Here is a 24,402-nt window from a genome sequence, read left to right on the forward strand (position 1 = left end):
GCCTTAGCAGACACATTCACAACAGTCCCCAAGTTTTCTCTCATGCCTTCTAGTTCAAAGGGCTCATCTTGTTCCTTAGAATAAAGAATTTTGCAACAAGTGCTGATACTTACCACATCAAAGCTCAAGGGAGTTTGCATTGTTTGTAGAACGTTAGGCCATAGACAAATTAAAGAGACGTGGAGTTTCAAAATTTACTTTAGCAAGCCAGTGCCTGCATGCTTAGTACTCAGGGAGAGTTAGATACTACAGTGATAGGTACTATAAAATCCTCTGTAGAGATTTAGAGACTAAGCTAAAGCAAACTGAAGTAAGTGGAAAAGCCTCCCATTGACTTCACTGGGCTTTGGATTAGCAATTAATACTTGTTGGAAAAGAGGCAGGCTCTTTTACAGATATATTAATGCTGTACTTTTATGAGTCCCGGAGGAAAAAACCATTGATTTAATTCAAATGTTTATTGCAAAATATAGTCCAAAAATCATAACCTTTTGGATACTATCAGAATATATATACAGCAAACAGAGTGTTGAATCAATAATACAACTTGCTTAATAATCAATATTATGCAGAGAGGATGCCAAATTCTTCTCTACTGATTTTTTGTTCAGTTGGTGCACTATAAATTGTGTTATTTCATCTGATACAGATATATATATATATATATAGAGAGAGAGAGAGAGAGTGAGAGTGTCCATGTGATTTATATTGGATGAAATAACACAATATATATTGCATGAAATCTGTACATACTGTCTGTAAATCTAGGAAAGCACTTAAGGTGAAAAAAGTATCAGAGGGGTAGCCGTGTTAGTCTGGATCTGTAAAAGCAGCAAAGAATCCTGTGCCACCTTATAGACTAACAGACGTTTTGGAGCATGAGCTTTCGTGGGTGAATACCCACTTCTTCAGATGCATGTGGTGGAAATATCCAGGGGCAGGTATATATATGCTAGCAAGGTGAAAAAAGTTGTAGTTGTCCCAATATAAACCATGATGCTGTGAAGACCCTTCTCACATCAGAAAGTGCATAAGTATTACATTAAAAATATCTACAAGCAACACGTGCGTGAACCACACAGGTTCATATTCTGTTCTTAGGCTTGTGCAGCATCAGTCAACAGGGAAGCACATAGGTACCTGAGACCAGATTTCAGCCTGGAACAGCGAGATCGGATCTCTGTTATACTGATGCCTGGAGTTACTCCACTGCCTCAGTGGATTTACTCCAGATTGACAGTGGTGTAAATGACAACCGAATCAGGCCCCCAGACTATCATCTGATATCACCAAAAAATGAAACTACTTCTTTACCCGGATACACAAATACAGTGACTGTAAAGAAGAAGTGTGTTACAAGGAAATATAAAAACCAGGAAAGTAGGCAGGAAGGCCAGAGGTCCACTAGGGCCCATGGCCTGCTCTGTGTAATCACACAACATTGGTCGAGTGACGTACACCCACCTGACCCTACCTGGACAATCCCCATTTAACGCTTTAAGAGGAAGATTAGCGCCCCCACCCCACCATGTCCCTCAGGATCCTGGGGAAATTTCTTCCCAACCTCAAATTTGGTGATCAGTTGGCAACCGCGGGTAATTGGAAAAGCAGCTCTTTGTCATGAATCCACTTGTTAACAGCAGTGAGTTGCCGATTATCTCTTGTGCCCCCTGTTCCTCCGCCTGGTGGTGTTGGGAGACGAGCCATCTCTTCTGGAGCAGTAATGCTTGGTAACTACCTGTTTGCACTGCTGGCATTTCACCATGCAGCACCAGTGGAACTTGCAATTGCAGCTGGTGACAATCTCAGTCCTCTTCTCCTCCACTTTCAGGCCGCACTCAATGCAGAGCCTCCTGCAGCTCCTCCTCTCCCACTGAGACAAGTTCTTGCCACTCTGCAGGCATTCCCGCCCCTCGGTGCCATGGAGGCCCAGACTGGCATTCCTGACGCAGTAATCAGGAGAGTCTTCCAGGAAGACAAGTTCTGTGGCTAGCACAGTGCTGAAAGTCTCTGCTGTGGCCCCACGGCTGTCGGCACTATTCCCAGCTCTCATCCTTCTCTTGTCCATCTCCAGCTTCTGGGCCTGGTCATATTTGATCTTCAGATAATTCCCAATTTCTCGAAACTCAGCAAGCTGGAGCCAGCAGGTCTGGATGCTGCAGCTGCCCGATACCCCGTGGCACTTACACGTCCTTTTCATTGTTGCTTTCACAGCCTGGGATGAAAAGGCAGAGCAGTTAGGAACAGCAGAAAACTGCAGCACAAACATGGTCTGTTGCAATAAAACCTCAGATAGTGGCATAAGGGGTTGCTCTTCTTTCAGTCATCAGTTCTAATCCAGCTCATGCTAGTTGGGGCTGAAAGTCATTACTGTGTAGTGGCCCATGTGAAATGAACTGGTGCTCTCAGTCCAGTTCCTGATGGACATATGTTCCATCGCTAACTGGGAGCTGGCAGAGATGTAAATATTCAATGGGCATGAGCTGCTTTACCCCCACAGCTGGAGTCTCTTTAGGCCTCCTGTGAAGCACATTGGCAAGGTAATGCTATTACCTGGGCTGTCCCAGGTCTCTGAATAACTTCTGCGTGAACTGTGCTGGTTTGACAGCTCCGCACATGAAGATATGAAATAATCTTAGATACAGAATGATAATCTAAGTATTTATTCTAATAATCTATGTAGCACCTTTAATCCAAGCACTTCACCAATATCATCTACCAATCCCTCTCTACAATAATTATAGGGTGCCAACACTGTAGTATCTATGTCCGATAGTTAGGCTTTGATATATCCTGTGAAATAGGTATGCTGAATGTTGCCATCCTCATTTTACAGCTAGGGAAACTGAGGCACAGAAAGATTAAGTGACTTGCCCAGGGACCCGCTGCCAGAGCCAAGGTTAAAATCTAAATTGCCTGGCTTCTGCTACCCTGCTCTAACCAACAGACATTTCCTCCCCTAAGGAAAGCCTTGAGCTGCACATGACAAGAAATGAAAATAGGGTTTGTTCTATTTTACTGTCTGAAGAAGTGCTTACTAGCTAGTCCAAAGACTAGGTTTTGCAATTCTTGAGAAACGGTGCATGTCACTATACTTGCTGTTTGCTTTGCTTTGAACTGAAGTGCAAGTGAAGCCTATTGCAATAATTTTCTGATGTTCAGATTTTAGGGCCTGATTCCAAAATCCTTACTCCTTATGCACATGCAGCAGTACTTATTCATGTAAGCAGTCTTGCTGAAGTCAATGGGACAACTCAGGGTTGGAGAATAATGAGGCCTTAAAGCTTTGTAGATTATGTGCTGATTATGAAGATATTTTGGATACAGACAACTTTTTTTCTTTCTTTTTTTACTTACAAGTCTCCCTGCTTCATTGTTATGCAGATTCATTAAAGCTCTGGCATCTTGTCCTGTCTCCAAAGCATCCACAAATAGTTTGGAAATTCTCTCGCCAAATTCCACATTATCACTGCAGCCTCCCCAGACCCATCCTCGGCCACCTAGGAAAGGACGCATCGTTCACAAATAATAACTATGTGCAGAAGCTCAGGGCGTAGGTGGATTTCAGTACAATATGTAAACCCAGAGCTCTAGGAAACATGTTGGAGGAGCCATTCCTGCACTGGCAGGGAGTTAGCTGGATGAGAAGAACCACAGAATCATTTCAATGTGTAATTCTTACAAATGTTAAAAGCAGAAACAGTCCTTTGAGCCAATTTCTCACTCTGTTACAAGGAAGTCAATGGGGCTGCACAGTTGGAACATAGTTAAATGTAGCCCTACACTTTTTCCAAGTCGGAAAATTGTGATGCCATCAACCCAAAAGCAGATCAGTGTACTAGACCAGTAAAATCACAGCTCACCTACACGGCCATTCCTTGAATCGTCACAGCCACAGTTGTCAAAGTCTCCCATGCTGCAGTTTCTGGTGAGTGTGTACATTACTCCAGCCGAGCTGATGGCATGAACAAAAGAGGTTTCTCTGGTAGCTGGAAAGAGATGAAAAGAGACTTTGTCACCCTCAAGAACAGAAACCACCCTCAGTCTCATTTTACTGGTAAGAAGGCCCCCTCGGGGAGCTGCCAACCAACCGAGCAATTGCTGGGCTGAAGTCTTGCATAAGGCAATTAGGACAAAAGATAGAGTGGTGTGGGAATTAAACCCTTCATAGAACATGGCAAAGTACTTGTGAATTCTGTCTTCTGCCAGCTTTGTTGTTACTGGCATGACAAAGTGTCACCTTGTGTGTATTTACGTATGGAAAAGAGTTTCATGGTGACAATGAGATTTTATAGAACAGGCTCGATCCTAACACCAAGATCCATTATCGCTGACTTCTTTTGCTACCCAGTCAGAGTTACTCTGTAGCAGCTTTCTGTCCCTGTCTGTTTTCTGATTTGGTGGCAGTCTCCTGCATGGTCTTCTCTACACAGTAAAGCTGCATCAGTTTAACTTAAATCAGTTTTTAAACTCATGCAAACTCTTCTCTGGACACACTTTTTAATTTCACTTTAAGAGGTTTCTTTTCAGTTTAAACCTGTTCCCACCATATAGGCTAAACTGCAAGAAGCCACTCTTAAGCTGAAGAGAGAGAGAGAGAGAGAGTGTGTGTTCATTGGTTGAACTAATTTGGATTTAAAGTCACACCTGAGGTTAAACTGGTGCAACTTTCTCATGTAAACAAGCAAGCTCTTAGTGTGAGGCTGTGTCTGCAGCCTGTCTCTCGAACCTCCCTCCCCGCTCCAAAATTTACCATTCTAATATATGTATCTGTATAGTCTAGATCCCACCTAGCTATAAACTGGTTGTATCCCATACACAGAGAAGGCAGGAGGGAAAGGAAGGAGTGCTAGATAAATCCATGCTCTGCCTCTAAATACACACTTACCACTCCGCAGTCTGTTATGAGTCGAGAGCTGCAGGGCACTTTCTGGGCAGTTCCAGCGTTCCCAGGTGAACTGGTGTTTACATTCTTCAATCCCACTGTGGGCCCCCACTGCCACGCTGGTGGAGTAGGTCAGATACGCCTTGCATGGAAACAGAATGGGTCTTAAACTCCCAAACCTTTCAAAAGGCCACTTGAAAGCAAATGCAAATAGGTTTCAACTGTTTCCCCTCATTACACAGAGGGAGCTGGTGCCCATATGCACATCAGTAAATGTGGTGCCTTAGAAAGGCAACATTTGGTTTGCTAACAGGAAAAATCTATCATTAAATTCATCATAATCCATAAATTACCTTTGGTCCCGTCATCAGAAAGTTGTTCACAGACCTGTAACAAATAAAACAGGATAAGTGAGATAATTTAACACAGACTCAGACGCATCACCAAAACGTCCTCATTCAGCTGGGCTGAGACCCTACCATGCTGATGTGTGGAAAATGGCACAATAGATCCCAATGCTGTTGAAGATGATGAAGGTGTTGCTCTTCATGGCTGTCAGGGTGAAGTTTTATTCCACTAGCTGATCTAAAGCTCTCCACACCAGAGAGGGTTGAATGAGCAGGGCAGCTCTGCTTCTCTCCACACCCAAAGAGGGGATACTCAGGACAAGGAAAGTTAAAAGAATCCAAATCTTGGATATTTATAAGGTGAAGTTCTGAATGGCTAATACCCCCTATTCATTTGCTACCCAATGACCCTATGTGGTAAAGAAGCCTCTGATCCAATGGGTGACAAGATAGCAAAGGAAACGCCTAAAGCTGCACTTCAAAAGACAAGGAGCAGTTGTCACCCAGAGCCTGTGATGATTCTCAAGGAGAGTAAACTTCCCTAACAATGGGCAACCTTTAATTCCATTAAACGCACCAGCATTCATCTCTCGCTGTCTCTCTCTCTAGCTAAGGTCCACTTGCCTTCTTCATGATACTTTGTCTCTGCACAGAGGTTCACTTCCCTGGCTCCTCTCAAATAACAACCACATTTCTATAGTTTCCCCACTAGCTCAGTGCTCCTTGCTATGAGAATTTCCTGAAGCATTCAGTGCCAGTTTTATAAAGCTCTGTTGGGGCTGGATCTCCCAGATTTGAAGGGATTTGTTTAAAGCCAGACACCCCACCCACGCCCCCAACACTTTCATCGATTAAAGAATTTGTGTTCCATAAGGGCAACCAGGTGCTGCAAAAATGGCATTTCATCCCTCCAGGATGTTTGGAAATCTCACTGATTTACATTGCTGCGGCCTGAGAGCCCTGTGCAAAGAGTCGGTGAGAGGTTTGCTCCGTACCTATATCTCCATATGCGACACACTTTTTTTCTTTTTAAATAGTGAGGACAGTTTTCAGGAAGAAGCAAATTCTGCACAGTAAAGTTAACCACAGCAAATGCATGATCACTTATGCTGGCTTCAGCTGTGTGAGCCTCACAGGTATCCTTCAGCACAGGACTGGAGGAGCCAGAGTGTCTTCTCACATACGTGGGTGTAAGGGGGGAGTAATTCACTGACATTAAAAGAGTTACACCAGTATACAGCCAATATTTGAGAGAGGAGAATCAGTCCCGAGGATCCGGTCCTGGATAGAGGTATGGGCAATATTGTTAAGGGCATCAAAAACCAATAGTGTCAAGGCTGGAGTGATGTCTATTGGTGACAGCCGGCCTTTCTTAATAGGTACTCTGGGGTTCTATTCCTGGGTCTGCCACTGACTTACTGTGTATCTATGGGCAAGTCATTCAGTCTTTCTCTCTCTCTCTCTCTCTCTCTCTCTCTCTCTTCTTTAGTGTTCCCCATGTATAAAATGGAGATTATGATGATTAGCTACCTCTAGGGTATGTTGTTGGTTTAGTAACTAAATGTGTGCCAAGTGCTTGGTGATCTTCAAATGAAAGGCCCCATAGAATTGCAATGGATTAGTTAGGCTACCTTATATCTATGAAACACTTAGCAAAAATATATCTAATTGCATCTCACTGTGTCTGTAAGTGTCTCACTCCCACAAATACACATATGGGTCAGCTCCCTGCTCCTTTGGAAAGCAGAAGGAAAAGATCATTTCTACCTCTCGGCGCCAGGATTATTAGCTAGCAACAGAAGACATATCACCTAGGTCATGTGTAAGGGAGACTTGGAGCCAGTGTAGCAAAGCTGCAAACAACAATTTTGCAATTTAAGGATTATAACTGTAGGTTGGTGCGAATGTAATGAATGCAAAATAAAAATATCTCTTCATGAGCACAGAGCGTTCACAGCCCTAGTGTACTCCTGTGGGGATGACAAAACTGGGCCTGAGTCAGCGTTTTAACTATTAACATCCTGAAATGACATCTTCCTTGTACAGAGCTGCAGAAGGGCAGTGCATTAAGACTAAAGTGTCGCCAGTGTATTTAGAGAAGCTCAGTCATTTAAGCCCAGGTATAATAGCTTGGATTATATGATGCATTTTTATATACAGCTGCCTTTTCTTGTTTTCAGTGCCACTATCTATGCAGGCATGTTAGTGTTCATTATCTGAGAGAGATTGTGCAACTCAAAGATTTTGGAGCATCAGTTACCTCAATTCATACTTGATCCTCCTAACCATGTGATAGAAAAATAGCTTGTAGGGGTGTGGCGCTCTTCTGAGGAAGATTGTGTTATTTGAAAGGGTCTCTGTCAGGTTAAAAATCCTACATTCAAACCACACATGTCCTTGCCTGCCTGGGATATTAATAACACCGTCTACTCTTAAAAACACATGGATCTCAATCTCCTATAACTTTTATCATCTAGTCTGGTTTTTGACTAGGGTGACCAGATGTCCCAATTTTATAGAGACCGTCCCGATATCTGGGGCTTTTTTTAATATGGGCTCCTATTACTCCCACCCCTGTCCTGAGTTTTCACACTTGCTGTCTGATTACCCTATTGCTGACAAACAAGAGAACCTGTTCTTACAAGCCTGCCAGCTCCAATTAATTATTCTCCATTTACAGCAGCATAGCTCAAAGCAGAACCTGCCTCAGTGTGTGATCACAAGCCGTTCAGGGCAAGAATAAGACTATGAAGACATAAATGGGTAGAACTGAAATATTCACATTTTTGTAGAACTCTCCCTCTCTCTCCCGATCCTACCTCCATTGTAAAAGTGAAGGGAGCTCGAGTCACTTGACTGGCATGAGAGATTTCCCCAGATATTTATAGTAACAATAATACTTTGCACTTCTCAAGCTTTTCATCCATAGATCTCAAAGCAAAAGAGGGTAACTAGAATTATTTCCATTTTACAGGTGGGGAAAACAAGGCAAGGAGTGGTGGAATGACTTGCAGAAGGACACAATATATGTAACAAAGCTCCACTGGACACAGGTATTTTGAAACTAAGCATCGTGCTCTAATCACTACATCCCTAAGTCTCACGCATGGGTGAAGTTCACTAACACCTGTGTGAGCACTGACTGTTCAATCTTCCTGGTTTTGGTGTCACCCAGAAATCTGCTTTGAGTTTTAGCTTCAGATAAACCTAAAATGTCAAAGCAAAAGTCATATAAAATATTGTTGTAGCTGTCTCGGTACCAGGATATTAGAGAGACAAGGTGATCCAATAAAAGGTATTACTTCACCCACCTTGTCTCTCAAAGCAAAACTCGGTTACTTTCACATTGTTATATATTAAAACCCATTTTCACTTGAAGAGGTTGGATGAACCTTTTGACATGCCCAGTCTGCGCAGAGCCTAAGGCAACAAGCAACCAACTGGGTGCAGCAAAATGTTCAATGTCTAGTGTGGTCTGGGTGATTGTGGGTTGATAAACTGGCAAATGTCCGTCCATTATGTTGGGCAGCAGGATGCCGAGAACCAGTCTTGAGTCTCAGTTTCAAGTTTGCAATGAAACCAAGTAAGGTTCATATTGGTTTCAGGTATCACTGGAAACAATTGATCCAGAGAACACTGTGGTTTGGTAGATATTGTTGAGTTTCAGCTGAATTCTGTTGACTTTACTGATAAAATGTTAATATGGTGTTTCTGGGTTTTTTTTTACTGTTTTGGTTTGTTAATCCACTCATGGTCTGGGCTTCTCACAGCCCTTGGCACAGGAGATAATCAGTGTAATGAAATATATGGACACGTTCCCTACCAGCTGTGACATTCATTAAACATGCAGCCTGTACTTACGCCTGCGTGCCCTATTGACTTTAGTGTGTGCTTTGTCACCCAGATCTGCCTTCCTTCTTGGGTGTATTTTGTGAGATTGCATTTCATTGCAATTTTTCTGTCTTTCACCAGGAAACTAAAGGCCACATTTCAGAAATCTGATAGGTGGAATCCTGTGCAACCATGAAAGGGTTGTTGTTTTTGTTGAGATAGACAGACTCCTATTGAGGAGGCACTGTAGTTTGGGTTGGGATCTGGGTTCAGATCTGGGTCACAGTTGGTCCAGCTGGACTGGAAAGTAAACTTTGCATCTTGTAGTGGATCAGCATTTTGAGCATTTGGGCTTTCACATGTGTGATAGCAGAATTTTGGGCCCTACGGTTAAATAAAGGAAAAGGAGAATTGGAGCCACTATCTGGCATGGTGTAACTATCAGGTTAACCCAATTTTGTTTCCTTTTTGAACAATAATTTTACAAACTGTATATTAAGTGTGGAAAAGTGCCTGGAGGGAGTGGATGTGGGGTGCAGCAGGATGGGGGAGAGGAGGAGAAGGTTTCAGAGGTCTTGAAGAGATGGGCCTGAACGAAAATCAAGACCCAAACACTCCTGCAATCAGAGGTATTCAAAATCTGAATTCCCACATGGAGTTTGTAAATAGCTCCTCTCTTTATAATGGGCTGTAGAAAACAGCCTGTGTTCTGGATTCTAGTGTGTATGAAATCTGGATCCATCTACATATGTTATGACTTGAACCCATCTCTAAATGAGGATAATTCTTATCAGGGAGATGCCTATAACTTCAGGCTCAGCTGAAAGGACTGTACTGACTGGAACAATAGTGTTTTTCGCTGAAATATTAATGAAGATGTTTCTGTTCATATTAGGATTTTTAACCCATGTTTCCAAAAACCTAATTGTTGATCCTGAATTAAGCTGACCATGTAGTTTTAACTGGAGGCTGATGGCACAGTAGTTTCTGATCGGACAGATGAGCTGGAGGTGTTTTAGTCAGATAGTGAACAGTGTGGAGAATTCACCCAGCACTAGAGACTTTGTATTTATATTGCAGTAGCACTTAGAGGTCCCAACCAAGACAAGAGTCTCTTTGTGATAATTGTTTAACTACGCACAGTCCCTGCCCTGAAGAGTTTACAAACTGAATAGACAAGACAAACTACAGGCTGGGAGAAAGTCCCAAAGCTGGGAGTAGAACCCAAGTCTCTAGTCCCAGATCATTGTAGCCATTAGATTCTGAGGAGCACCTCTGAAACATGTGGCAGAAGCAATACCAGTCCTGCAACCACCACCATGGCCTCAGTGCAATCTGACTGGCTGTGTCTCCAGGCCCACTAGAAAATCCAGTATCTTTGCTTCAGCACTGGTGCAGCCAACTAGTACTAGTGTGGTCAGGGCTCTAGCATTTCCAGCAATGTATCCAAAAAACCAACCCAACCCATGCACCTGGGTGGTGGAAAGCTGGATAAAAACAACATTGGTTATATTGTTCTTAGCAAGTGATACATTCAGACCCCCAGCGTCAAATCCTGCATTGCTGGCTCCATTACAATAAAAATCCACCTGGGTAATTAGAAAGATTCCCCCCCTTCCTGGAAGACTTCATTTTATTGTGTTCACCTGCTTTGTTCTCCATGGGAAGCCAGCGTGAGTCCCCACATGTAATGCCATATACTTGTTTGTATACAGAAACCCTCCCAAGCAGGGTGTCTCGATGGCTCTTTCCCTGCCACATTTTGTGTTTTAAAATAGTCCCTTGCTGACAGCCCTGGCCCAGGTGAAATCCTTCTACACATGCAGTCCACACAGGAGCATTTTTCTACTCTTCCCAATTAAAGGTCCCAAATCTCCCATTGGGGGAAATATGGTGTAATATTTGCCTTGGCTCTCCATAGGTTGCCACGTTCCCCAGGCAGGTGAGTAGCTTACGGTGCTTCATGTCAGTGGGAGTTTTGCCTGGATAAGGAATTTGGGCAAATTAACTAAAGGTGAACTGCGACGTTCACATCAGAACTGAAATGTGCAAGTTTAGGCTGCAATGTTGAAACCTACCCGGACCGAGGCTCCTAACTTCATATTTAGGTACCTACCTGGAAATGGCCTGAATTTCAGAGGTTCTGAGGTCAGTGGGAGCTACAGCTGCTCAGCACCCCTGAAAATCAGGCCACAATAGGCGGCTGGATTTCACTATTTGGCATGAATTCTTTTGGTTCCAATTAGTGAGCCGGATGATTCCCTTCCAGAACCACAAACCCATTGGCGGCATGGGGGATCCTTCCAAATGTCCACGCAGTTCACCATGCTGACAGCCGGAGGCATTGTCTCCTGAGTGGGAAGAGAGCGCAGCTTCCTAACTGTGAGCCTGAGGAATCCCAGCGCCAACACCATGGCCCTTAGAGTGTTAGCCCCTTCTCATGAGGCCCTAAGGCTCCTTCTGCCCCATGGCAGCATAGCTGGGAGAGCAGAAGCTGTGACTGGAAGTTAATGCTGCAGGGAGCAGTGTTAGTTTCCAAGGCAAAATCCATGTGAATATCTATGATTATCCTAGAGGAGTATGCTGCTCGCTGGCTCCACCCCTTCTGCAGCTGGCCCCTCCTCACTGACATTGTGATTAGAATGCATTTGAGTCCCTTGGTACCACGCAGTGGAAACCAGCCTTTCATAGATTCATAGATTTTAGGACTGGCAGGGACCTTGAGAGGTCATCCAGTCCAGTCCCCTGCACTCATGGCACGACCAAATACTTTGGCCCAATGGCCCAGCTCCTCAGGTATTTAAGCAGGGAGCTAGGCACCCAGATACCTTTGAGGATCTGTTCTTATGATGCTTCTTATGTAGGGCTGCCAACTCTGACTGAAGCTATTCCAGGAGATTATTTTCCCCAACATAGTATAATGTCATTTTCTTAAAATATCCTATTAAAATCTCCTGGATTGCTTTCAATGGTCACCAGGAGATCAATGCCGATTCGGGGAGATTCCAAGCCAATCCTCGAGGGTTGGCAACCCTATTCTTATGTGTTAATCAGGAGTAATACTTCACTGCTTTTGCAGGCCATCTGCAGGTCCCCAGTAGGCACAGAGGTTCCCAGCCCCTATGGCAACCCCGCCATAATTGCTGCTCCTTGTATTACATCCAAGTGCTGCAATCAGGATCAAGTTCCATTGCGCTGAGTCTTGTACAAACACACGTCTCTGCCCTGTGGCAGGTAGTGCTTTTAATCCAGAGATCGCCAAGCACTTTGCTGAGCTTGAATGACTGGTCCAAGGTCACACAGCCTAGATGCTGAGGTGATGGACTCTCTGCAACTACCCAAGACTTATGGCAACTCATTGGCAGAGCCAGGAGTAAAGCCCAGTTTCCCAGACTTCCAGCCCCATTCTCTGGCTGCTGGACCACTGTCAGAGTCAAAGGCCAGGGAAACAGTTCACAATGAACTGTATGTTTTTTCTCAAAGATTTTTTTTAAAGTGCCACCTCTTTAGCCCTCCAGTACAGTTAAATGCTGAGATTAGCCCTGCCATGCCGTGGGTCGGGCCCTGTTTGCTCTAGCTATCTCTCAGGCTGGTATATGTTTCTAAAACTCATTCTATGGAAATGCTAGCTGAAGGAATTCGCAGCCTGTGATAAGATATAGCTAGTGTGAGAATTCAGTTACGTTAAACATTGATCATACCAGACCCTCTAATGGGCATTATCGACAGAGAGGCAGCCGCACAGGAGCCTAGCCAGCACCTGTTAATGGCAGAACCAAGGCTATGTGAACGTGCTACCAGACAAAGGACATTTCTCCCCCCACCCCGATACATGACACATCTTAAAACTGAAGTTGTGTTCTCCTCTCATGATGTTCCTACCCCACCCCCTTTTCCAAGCTTCTCCTTCCCTCCCTCCCTCCTTGTCCCCTGCCCCTTTCCCCAAAGGAACAGACCATATTCTCCTCAGCCAGGGAGCAATAAGCAGATTAGCTTGCAGACTCAAATGCCTTGATAAAGTTCTAGTCTGTTGTTCTGCAGCACAGAGGCACGAGCATCTTGTCTGAGCTGGGAGGGGGTGATTACACACTCCCTCCCAAAATGGCTAGAATGCTTGTGAAGTTGTAGTTGCTTGCTGTTTAAAGATGTCTTGCTCCCCACCCCAGAGGTGGTTGGGTTTTAGTGACTGTATTGCAGAGTTCATGGTAGCCTGGAGGCAAAATGGCCAGTGGAGAGAGAAGCAGAGATGGGTCAGGAGACATAGGGGGAGGTTTTCAAAGGCACAAAGGACAGTTAGGGACTCAACTCCCAGTGAAAGTCAATGGGAGTGGGGCATCTACCTGCTCTTTGTTTCTTTGAAAGAAACATCTAGTCCCTGGTAGGTTTCATTCCCAGCTGTACTGCCGACTCACTGGGTGAGACCTTTAGCAAGTGATTTATGGGGAGAGATTCAAAGGCACAAGGGGCGAAATTCAGGCCTCTTTGAAAACCCAAGCTTTAGGCCTGGTCTACACTAGGGGGAAGTGTCGATGTAAGATACACAATTTCAGCTATGGGAATAGTGTAGCTGAAGTCGACGTATCTGATTTCGACTTACCTCCCATCCTCACGGCGTGGGATCGACGGCCACTGTTCCCCCTGTTGACGCTGCTACCGCCGCTCACTCTAGTGGAGTTCCAGAGTCGATGAGACCACATTCGGGATCACTAAATTGCGTCGAGACGAGACACGATATATCGAACCCTGATAAATCAATTGCTACCTGCCAATCCAGCAGGTAGTCTGGACGTACCCTTGGGCTTTCTGTGCTTCACTTTCCTCATCTGTGAAATGGGGACTGAATACAGATCTACCTTTGGGCAATCCTGGGGCTCTCTGCAAGATTTTTGCTGCATTCAGAGCTTTCAAGAAATAAAAAAGGTTTTGGGATAAAATTTTCAATATTGCCAAATGACTTAGGCACCTGAATCCCAATGACTTTGAATGGCGCTTAAACACCTCAGTCACTTTGGAGCCATGGAAAGTTTTACCCTTTATCTTTTCCCCCTGCAAAGATACAGCCATCTGAGAGTTAACCAATGGGCATCTACCCTGGTAACCAAGCAGTCCAGCGAGCCAAACAATAGCAATCACAAGGAAGTGACCAAATCCAGCCCCCACTTTATTTGCTTCCATGGGGATGTGTGTGTGTGGGGGTCCCTTCAAAGCCTACAGAGCTCGTTACATAGTGACATTTTGAAGTAAGAGCAAGTCCTTTTTTTCCTGCCTCCCTCCCTATCCCCCATTTTTTTAAAAGGAAAATGAAATGCAAAATTGCCATGAATGCAACTTTACAAACATCTGTACAGGAAGGGGATGGGTCCCTGTTGGTGAGCCTTTCTAATCTAACAGACAGGAATCTGTACAAGAAGGGATTGGGGACTGGATACAGAACAAGATTATTTAAAAATATATGACTTATTAAATGTCTCATCTCACTTAATTATTTCCTTCCAAGCCCTATTTTAATTAGCCCTTAATCATTTCCCTTTTATGGCCTGCCCCCATCTTTTCATGCTCTGACTCTTTCTTTTCTCTACCTCTCACAGACTTTGTGTCTAGTCCCAACTCTGCCACTAACCTGTTGTCTGGTGTTGGGAAAATCACTTCGCCTCTGTGCCTCAGATTCCCTATTTGAAAAATGGGGGTCGTGATATTTTATAAAGCACTTTGAGAGCTGCAAGTGAAAACTGCTATATAAGAGCTTATTATTTATGATGTCATCCCACTGCTAAGCAGTAGGAAATTTTGTGGCCTTGCAAGTCAGCTTTCTGATGGAGGAGAAATCAGTGACATGGAGTATAATTATCTTTGTAGTGTCACTTGTATCTAGTGTGTGGTGTCTCAATGCGGAGCACAGAAAATTCTCACACAACACAGCTGTAAGCAAGTAAAAAATCTTCTTCTTTATTTTTACTTCTACCTCCTTATATAGTTAATTTCAGTTACATAAGGACTAGCCATGCATACTGACGTTGTACATACTAATCATATAATTGGACAAAAGCATACTATCACGCGCGCAGCATGCACAAAGCAACAATCCTGTAGGCACCATAAAAGGCCCTGTTTACTGTACTATGCAAGGTCAGATAAAACTCAGACAGTCACATGATTATAGCAAGGGTCCCAGTATTTTTCCAGACTGACTTGACAAATTGCGGCCTAAAATACACGATAGTTGCCCACAATTCCCCCCTTTTTATTAAATGCAGAGTCTACAAGGCGCTGCAAGCTGCGCTGAATACACTGAATTATGCAAGGAATAAAAAGTATCAATAACAGGATGCCCAGCAAAACAATAATAAATGTATGAGCCAAAGACACAAGCCAGCTGGGCCAACCAAAACCTGCGAGCCAAGCCCACAGGGGATCATTATTTTGTTTTATGCTTAGCGCATAAGCTTTAAGCATAGCGATTTGCTGTTGAATACGATTACTATTATCAGTCAAATTAAAACAACACATTTTCTTTACAGCTTCACATCCCAAATGTTTTTGCAACAACAAAAAGTCAATAGCCGCTCGATTATCCAGGACAGCATGCCGCAATTCCTGCTGTTCCTGGTTCAATAATCCAATAGCACTAGATGTGGTATTAATGGTTTTAGCCAATAAACAGGCAAGCTCGGCCAAATTTCTCCCATATCCTACTGCCAAGCCCGGAAGACCCACCAATGAAGCAGCTAAAGAAACATATTCAGCCTTACTAAGCAGGGTTACATTCCCATTACATTTAGGGGTCAAAGGGGAAGCACTTCGTTTAGCTCGTGAATGGGTGGCTCGATCAAGCAAAGTTGCTGAAGGCATTATAGGGACCAGGCGGCTAAGACAACACTGAGCGGTAGATAAATTGGCAGGAACATAATTAAACGTACGACTTTCACAGGTAAAAAACCACCCACTAGGCAAAGGGACATGAGCATAGTTACTGGTTACATTTTGAAGGGTTGTACAATTTCATCGTGCTGGCCCAGTAGATAGACAGCCTTTTGTTGGGCGGTGGTTGGAGCAATTTACCATACGTGCACACGTATTATTGGGATGATTAGCAACAAAGGGGGTATAAAGTTGCACAGCATCCGGGCGAAGAGAATAACTGGGGGTACCCCAGTCTATAAGCGTGGTATATTGTATCACTGATTTATTAGACGCTGTCCGATACCACTGCAAATTACACAAACCAGAAGATCTCGATATAGGTAAATTCTCAGGGGCTTTGCAAACAGGCACAAGGCATGTGCCCAACAAGCCATGCATATTGGGTGCAACAGTTAAGCAGAATTCAGATTGATTAAGCACATTAGCCAGCCGCACCCAAATATTATAGCGCAAGCGCTGCTTTAAATCCGGCGCAGCTGCAGCAGGCACTAAAATCACACAAAACAATAATTCAATTATCCAACACATCTTGATCTCAAATAAAAAGAAAACGAAGGTCTGGAATATCGTCGTCCTGGTTTGTGTCCTCCGGGTCACTCGGCGGGTCACTCGGTGGTTGCTCCGGGTTACTGCGGGCAAGCCACGGTCGAACCCACTTCGCGGGCAGCCATTTAGGACCTGTAACAGTAGAGACACAAGCATAACCCCTTCCCCATGTTAATAAATCCGCGGGACCTTGCCACTTTTGATCTGTATAATCAAACCATCGGACTTGTGGACGGGGCAACCGACAATCTTGGCCCGTGGCACCAGCAAGGTGCCGCATAACTGATGGGACATTATGGGGTCCCACCTGTAGCCAATTAAGCACATATAAAGCCTTTAAAAGGCGAGCATGGGGTGTACGGGACAATGGATCAGCATCGGGGGCAACTCCCCCTTTTTGTTTTAACAAAAGAAGTTTCAGGGAGGCATGAGAGCGTTCCACAATAGCTTGGCCGGTGGAGTTGCCAGGCACACCGGTAACATGGGAAATTTTTCATAGAGAAAGAAAGTGAGCTGTACGACGAGAAATATATCCAGCACCATTGTTAGTCTTAATGGACGCGGGAATGCCCATAACAGCAAAGCAAACCTGCCAATGTTTGATAACATCTCGGGAGCCAGTACTGGCCAATGCTGTTGCCCATATAAATCCTGAAAAGGTATCCACTGTAACATGAACATATTTGAGGGAGCCAAACTCAGAAAAAAGGGTAACATCAGTTTGCCAAATTTGTAAGGAGGACAAACCGCGAGGGTTAACACCGGAGGCAAGAGAAGGGGGTAAAACATGTTGCTGGCAACTAGGGCAAGAGGCCACAAGGGCACGGGTAGTGGACAATGGAAGCTTAAATTGTTTGGCTAAGGCACGGGCGGACTGGTGAAAAAAGTCGTGTGAAAGACGAGCCTGAGCAAAAGAATTAGGGACATGGACTGAACCAACCAATTGGTCAACAATGGCGTTGCCCTGGGCCAGACCATCCACAATACCAGAATGACTGCGAATATGAGTAATAAAATACGGACAGGAACGGGCATCAAGTAAATGCCAAAGTTTTAAAAGGGCCTGCCACAGGACAGGATTAGGCACTTGTTTCAAAAGAGAACGTTCCAAGCGGCTTGTAACACCCACAGCATAAAGGGAGTCACTAACAATATTAAGGGGGGTGGTAGGCCACTTAGCAAAGGCACGGATAATGGCTTGAAATTCCAAAACTTGCAGAGATCCCTCAGCGACCACCATTTCATGATGCCAGGCACCGGCAGTATACCACAAAATGGCGGCGCGAGCCATTTTGCCGCTTGCATCAGTAAACACAGTAAGTTCCTGGACAGGGGAAGATTGTCGCATGACTGCCTTTTCCAAAGGAATGGTCACTGATAAAAGGCGGTGAGGGGGATAGTGATTGGTAAGTTGACCAGTATAACTTAATAAGGCAACAGCAAAAGAAACATCAGTAGCAAGAATGTGAGACAATAACGGAGCATTAAAAGGCACATAGATAACATCAGGATCAGCTCCCGTAATTGCAACAGTACGGGAGCGAGCGGTCATAAGAAGCGATGCAATAGCCTCTAGTCGAGTGGTAACCGTTTTGGAAAGTTGGGAAGAGGGAAAAATCCATTCAAGGCAAACAAGGGGATCAGAAAGATCAGGAAGCCATTGAAAAAGTAGCGCCTCCAGGGAGGTATCTCTGGAGAGTATTGCCAGGGACACAGGCGATCCCGGAAGAATACGACCGGAATACCGAAGGGTGATCTTATCGGCAATAGTACAAAGAGCAGCTTTATGGTGCGGTTGCAAGGATCGAGGTTCAGCTGGATCACGGCCTCCTTTAAGAAGTTGAAGAAGGGGAGCAAGGTCCTCATTAGAAATGCCGCAAAGTCCACGGACCCACTGTAAGTCGCCGACCAGACGTTGGACATCATGCAGATTGTGAACGGTGAGATTAAAAGTCAGTTTTTGAGGTCGCACGATGGAATCCGTAATGCGCATGCCTAAATAAAAATAAGGTGCTTGTCGCTGAACTTTGTCCGGAGCTATAGTGAGGCCAGCAGACTGCAATACAGAAGTAATTTCCGAAATAGCTGTTTCAGGATTAAGAGTTGCTGCAGCAAAAAGGATATCATCCATATAATGATAAATAAGCCAATCGGGATGTGCACAACGAAGGGGCCGTAATGCCCAGGCTACATAAAACTGGCAGATGGTGGGTGAGTTTTTCATGCCTTGCGGAAGCACTGTCCATTGATATCGTTGAGCAGGTTCAGCTTTATTTACGGAAGGAACTGAGAAGGCAAATTTATCCCTGTCGTCAGGGTGAAGAGGGATTGTAAAGAAACAGTCTTTTAAATCAATTATGAGTAAAGGCCAGCCGCGCGGAAGCATCGTAGGGGTGGGTAAGCCTGGCTGGAGGGCTTCCATATTTTTCATAACTGCATTTATTGCTCGCAAATTATGCAGCAGACGCCATTTTCCCGACTTTTTGGGGATAGTAAAAATTGGAGTATTCCAGGGGCTCAAAGAGGGTTCAAGGTGACCCTTTTCAAGTTGTTCTTGAACCAGTTCGTGTACATGGGCGAGCTTATGAGCTGGTAACGGCCATTGAGCGACCCACACTGGAGTAGAGGTTAACCATTCTAACCGTAGGATCGGCCGCCCCTCAATGGCCGCTAAGCAAAAGGTGAGTTTTGTAAAACGACTCCCCACTGACTTAAACAGTCACGGCCTAAGAGCCAGACGGGAGCAGAAAGAACATAAGGACGCACCTTTGCAGTTGTAGCAGGGTCCTTATCGTTGCAAATTGTGATATAATACGTACTGATGTGAGTGGGTTGGGATCCACCAATGCCCCTAACCGAGGTTGCGGCATCTTGTAAGGGCCAGGAGTCGGGCCAAAACTGAATCGGGACAACAGTCACATCAGCTCCAGTATCCAAAAGGGCATCATGTTGGATCTGGCGGCCATCAGGGCCATGTAGACACACCATCCGGGAAGGTTTACGTTGAGATACTGTCATGGCAAAAGCTACCTGTGGAGAATCTGTAGAGCCAAATCCATGAGGGCCACGTTCCGTTAATTTAGTCTTTGGCACGGAACTGCGAAATGGGATTAGCTGAGCGATACGAGTGCCAGCTGCAATATTAACTGGAGGAAAGAGGGCCCGGACCATTATTCCGATATTTCCAGTATAGTCCGCATCAATAAGGCCAGGTAGCACAAAGATTTCTTGTTTAGACATAGAGGAACGGCCGATTAGAAGAGCACTAAGTCCGTATCCCAGGGGGCCATTCACTACCGAGGGAACGACTTGCACCTTATCGTTATCCAACGTTACATCTGCGGCTGTGGCCAAGTCCACTCCGGCACTTCCTCGGGTGGCTTCTGTGAGGTATTCCAAACAACCGGCTTGGGGTTGGGAGATACTTGTATCTTTGCGCCCCCCCGGCGGGCGCTCCGCGTCCCGTTTCCCTGAAGCGGTGTACCGTCCTTCTTGAAACGAGACCGGCACTCAGACGCACGGTGTCCAAATTTGTCACAGCGATTACAGGTTCCCGCAAAAGCCTTTGTCGTGTTTTCGGTCCCCGCCCGCGCACTCTTATTTGGGCAATCCTTTTTCATATGCCCCGGCTTTTCGCAAGCAAAACAAACTTCGGACGGGCGGGAAGGCTTACCGGGTCTCACCAAAGGCTTAAGGGCTACCGCCAACGCGGATGCATGGGCCTTTGCATGTATTTTTGCTTTATCTGTTTCTTCATATATTGACGCTCTGCTGCAGGCCTCCACCATCTCAGTCAAGGAAGCAGTTTTTGGCAGGGTGGCTAGGATACGACGACAAATGGCGTTGGCATTCTGCGTGGCAAGATCAAGCCCAACGGCTGTTTTCGCCTCGGCTGTCAAGTTTGGGGAGCGATCTATTGCTTCTTGAAGTCGGTCAAGGAATGTGGAATAAGACTCTGAAGGGCCTTGGACAATTTTTGCATACGGTGGAATCGGTTTACCAATTTGAGGCACATCTTTACCCTGGCTAATAGCTATTGATGGACCTATCCTCCATTAATTTATCTAGTTCTTTTTTGAACCCTGTGATAGTCCTGGCCTTCACAACATCCTCTGGCAAGGAGTTCCACAGGTTGACTGTGTTGTGTGAAGAAATACTTCATTTTGTTTGTTTTAAACCTGCTGCCTATTAATTTCATTTGGTCACCCCTAGTTCTTGTATTATGCGAAGGAGTAAATAACACTTCCTTATTTACTTTCTCCACCCCCGTCATGATTTTATAGACCTCTATCATAGCCCCCCTTAGTTGTCTCTTTTCCAAGATGAAAAGTCCCAGTCTTATTAATCTTTCCTCATACAGAAGCTGTTCCATACCCCTAAATCATTTTTATTGCCCTTTTCTGAACCTTTTCCAATTCCAATATATCTTTTTTGAGATGGGGTGACCACATCTGCATGCAGTATTCAAAATGTTGACATACCATGGATTTATACAGAGGCAATATGATATTTTTTGTCTTATTATCTATCCTTTTCTTGATGATTCCCAACATTGTGTTCGCTTTTTTGACTGCTGCTGCACATTGAGTGGATGTTTTCAGAGAACTATCCACAATGACTCCAAGATCTCTTTTCTTCAGTGGTAACAATTAGTTTAGACCCCAACATTTTTTTTTCTATAGTTGGCATTGTTTTCCAATGAGCATTACTTTGCATTCATCAACACTGAATTTCATCTGCCATTTTGTTGCCCAGGCACCTAGTTTTGTGAGATCCTTTTGTAGTTCTTTGCAGTCAGTTGATATGGCCACTGTTGACCAATTCTCTGTATTTGATGTTTTAGCTTTAAAAATGGTAAGAAAACTGTAGTTAGATGATGCATGTCAGCACCCTCTTTGAACGGGAAATTCCTGGGGCTTCCTGCATGCTGGATTTCTTCCAAGGGGGGACTTTGAAAGTAAATGTCCTCCATTAACAACTCCCGACCCTGAGATCACAAGTGTTAACCTTACTTCTGGAGACCAAAATGCAACAGTTTTGGAGGGGAGTCTTTTGTGTGAGGCTACAATAGCTGCTGGTTCCCCTTGATAATTCTGTGAAATCACAACTTTTTATATGGTGGGTGAGTCTCTCTTAATATCTCTATATGTCTGTATTTAATATGTCTCTTTAATATCCTGGGACCAACATGACTACACCAACGCTGCATGCAACTTTTTATGAGAGCGTTAATTTCAGAAAGGATAGAAATGTTGTGAATCCCCCAGAGATTTTATGAAAAGAGAGCCTTTCCAGTTAGATTGTTTTGTTTTTTAATGATAAGACTGGCTGTTGATCAGAGCAAATGGCAGTGTTCTGCTCCCAAAGATGAATTGTATTGACTTCATATATTTGCCTAATCTGTTCCAGGAAAGAACTTGAGAATGTGCTGTCTTGGTAATATTTTTTTGGTAGCAAAGCACCATCTAGTGGAAGAATACAATGTTCCAAGTATGGAGTTACTTTGCAGCAGTTGAAAATAGAGGGAGAAATAGAACAAGCTGTTTTATGGTCTAATCTGCCAAAATAGCCGCCTGCTCTGATTGCATAGTCTTTTCTGAAGTGTGCTATCTGGTTGGTTTCTCTGACTTTCCTCTCTCTATATTTTCAGGCTATCTAGATAGTGAAGCACATGCAGTTGCTGTGTGGTTGACATGGCTGCATACTTCGAAGAGAGAAGCACCTGCATTTTAGAAGGATTTCTTTTAAAGGTAAATTATGCTTGTCTGCATATAAACTCTGTGAGGCCAGCAAATGACAGATTCATGTGCTTGTTTAATATGAATTGTAATCAGTAAGGACCAGAGCTTGTTCACACTGGAGTTAAGAAGAGTTTGGACATTAACTTCATTGAGAGCAGGATTCAGTGATGATAATACCTTGCTCTTATGTAGCACTCTCCATCAGGAGATCTCAAAGCCCTTTACAAAAAAAGTAGTATTATGCTAATTTCATATATGGGGAAAATGACTTGCCTAAGGTCACTCCACAGGCCAAGTTGGGGGCAGAAGCCAGGACTCCTAGGCCAGTATGCTAGCTACTAGGCCACTGCCTCTCACAGATAAGTGAATACAAACTACTTAGAAATTGCTTACGTTTCTGCCTTTTCTGTTTAAAGGGCCTTAACAAATGCTAATAATGGCCCAGGTACATCCGCCATGACAGTGTATGGCTGTTCTATAGCATAAAACATTTCAAGAGTCCTAAAGTGCTTTGTCCATTTATTAAAGCTAGACTCAGGACCACTGAAGCCAATGGAAGTTTTGCCATTGACTTCAGTAGAAGGAGGTTCAGGCCCTAAGCCTCTCATCCCCTTGAGGTTGGTGGTATTATGTGTATCTGACAGATGGGTAAACTGAGGCACAAAGGGTCAGGGCCTGATTTTCAGAGGCACTGAACACCCACAATTCCAGCTGAAGTCAATGGGTGCTCTAGGTGGCTAGCACCTCTGATAACACTGGTCTACAATTTTTGAGAAGTCGTCTGCTTCAGAGATAAAATGTGATATTTATTATGTATTTGGATGTGCTGAATTCAAATATGACAATTAAAACAACTAATTGGCTACTGTTTCTAAGATATTTAAGTTTTTACATTTTATATCTATGTATATTGTGTAGATAGTAGAGTTTTAATCATAAATTGTAAACCTAGGTCTTTTCATGTGTTTATGGTTGCTTTACATGATAATATTTCACCTGTCCTGTTTATGTAACACTTTAAAAATCAGCAAAAGGGTTATATAAATAAAATTTATTATGAAACAAAAGGCAAAAAACTATTATGTACATAGTTTAGTCCTATTCAGTGTCTACTCGGTGTTTCTTGGCTTGTCTCTTGTATTCATTAAATGGAGCATCTCTTGTCACTGTCCAGCAATAGTCTGCAAGCATTGATGGGCTCCATTTGCCCTGATAGCCTCCCAGGAGATTCCATTGCTGTAGTCTGGAGCCCAACAGCTCTGCCTTACTCTTGGGTAGTTCCAAATCCCTGACAAGGTCATTCAGTTCACCTTGTGTTATGAGGTGTGGTTCAGAGGAGGAGGATGGGAGAAAATGTGGGTCCTGTGACATTGATGGTTCAGGACCAGAAGTTTCATCCTCTTCCTCATCTGACTCAAGTGAGAATGATTCTGGTGCATCAGGAACCAGCAGTCCTTCTCCGTGGGGTACTGGGCGTATAGCTGATGGAATGTTTGGATAATGCACAGTCAACTTTTTCTTCTTTGACACACCTTTCCCAACTGGAGGCACCACGCAGAAGTAACAATTCTGGTATGATCCGTTGGCTCTCTCCAAATCATTGGCACTGCAAAAGGCATAGATTTCCTTTTCCTGTTCAACCACTGGCGAAGATTTGTTGCACAGGTGTTGCAGCATATGTGTGGGGCCCACCTCTTGTCCTGATCTCCAATTTTGCAGCCAAAATAAAGGTGATAGGCTTTCTTAACCATAGTGGTTATACTGCGCTTTTGTGATGCAAAAGTCACTTCACCACAAACATAGCAGAAGTTATCCGCACTGTTCACACAAGTACGAGGCATCTCAGCTCACTTTGGCTAAACAGAAATGTGTCCCTTTGCAAAATCAAACACTGACAAATAAGAGAGCACGACACTGTATGATTTCTAGAGCTGATACAGGGCAATTTGTTCAGCAGAGTGATGTAAGCTTTGTTATGATTGCATCATCCATGACTTCTAGGAATAACATGATGCAATTCATATCATGTATGACACAATACCAGCTTCAGATTGCATCATTCATTGTTTTGCCTAAAAAGCAAGTACTGTCCAAACCCAGTCATAGATTTATTCATAGATCCAGTCAAAGA

General features: G+C 44.1%; 1 protein-coding gene and 1 long non-coding RNA gene across 3 annotated transcripts in view; one reads left to right on the top strand and one right to left on the bottom strand.

Annotated features, from left to right (window-relative positions):
* LOC127055372 (uncharacterized) overlaps positions 1–23,406 on the top strand; it is a 38,582-nt gene extending 15,176 nt beyond the window's left edge. For both annotated transcript variants that reach the window (XR_007775468.1, XR_007775469.1), the window contains one exon: positions 22,181–23,406. This is a non-coding gene — a long non-coding RNA (uncharacterized LOC127055372). The remainder of the gene's footprint in view (positions 1–22,180) is intronic.
* WNT8A (Wnt family member 8A) lies at positions 972–5,314 on the bottom strand. Its single transcript, XM_050962260.1, has 5 exons — positions 5,239–5,314; positions 4,889–5,027; positions 3,864–3,989; positions 3,358–3,500; positions 972–2,215 (listed from the first exon to the last, which is right to left on the bottom strand). Exons 1-5 carry the CDS (start codon positions 5,251–5,253, stop codon positions 1,655–1,657), a joined length of 984 nt encoding a protein of 327 aa, XP_050818217.1. The 5' UTR covers positions 5,254–5,314; the 3' UTR covers positions 972–1,654.
* Positions 23,407–24,402: the final 996 nt, after the last annotated feature.

Source organism: Gopherus flavomarginatus, chromosome 7 (genome assembly GCF_025201925.1).
Source record: "Gopherus flavomarginatus isolate rGopFla2 chromosome 7, rGopFla2.mat.asm, whole genome shotgun sequence".
In the NCBI taxonomy this organism is placed as follows: domain Eukaryota; kingdom Metazoa; phylum Chordata; order Testudines; family Testudinidae; genus Gopherus; species Gopherus flavomarginatus.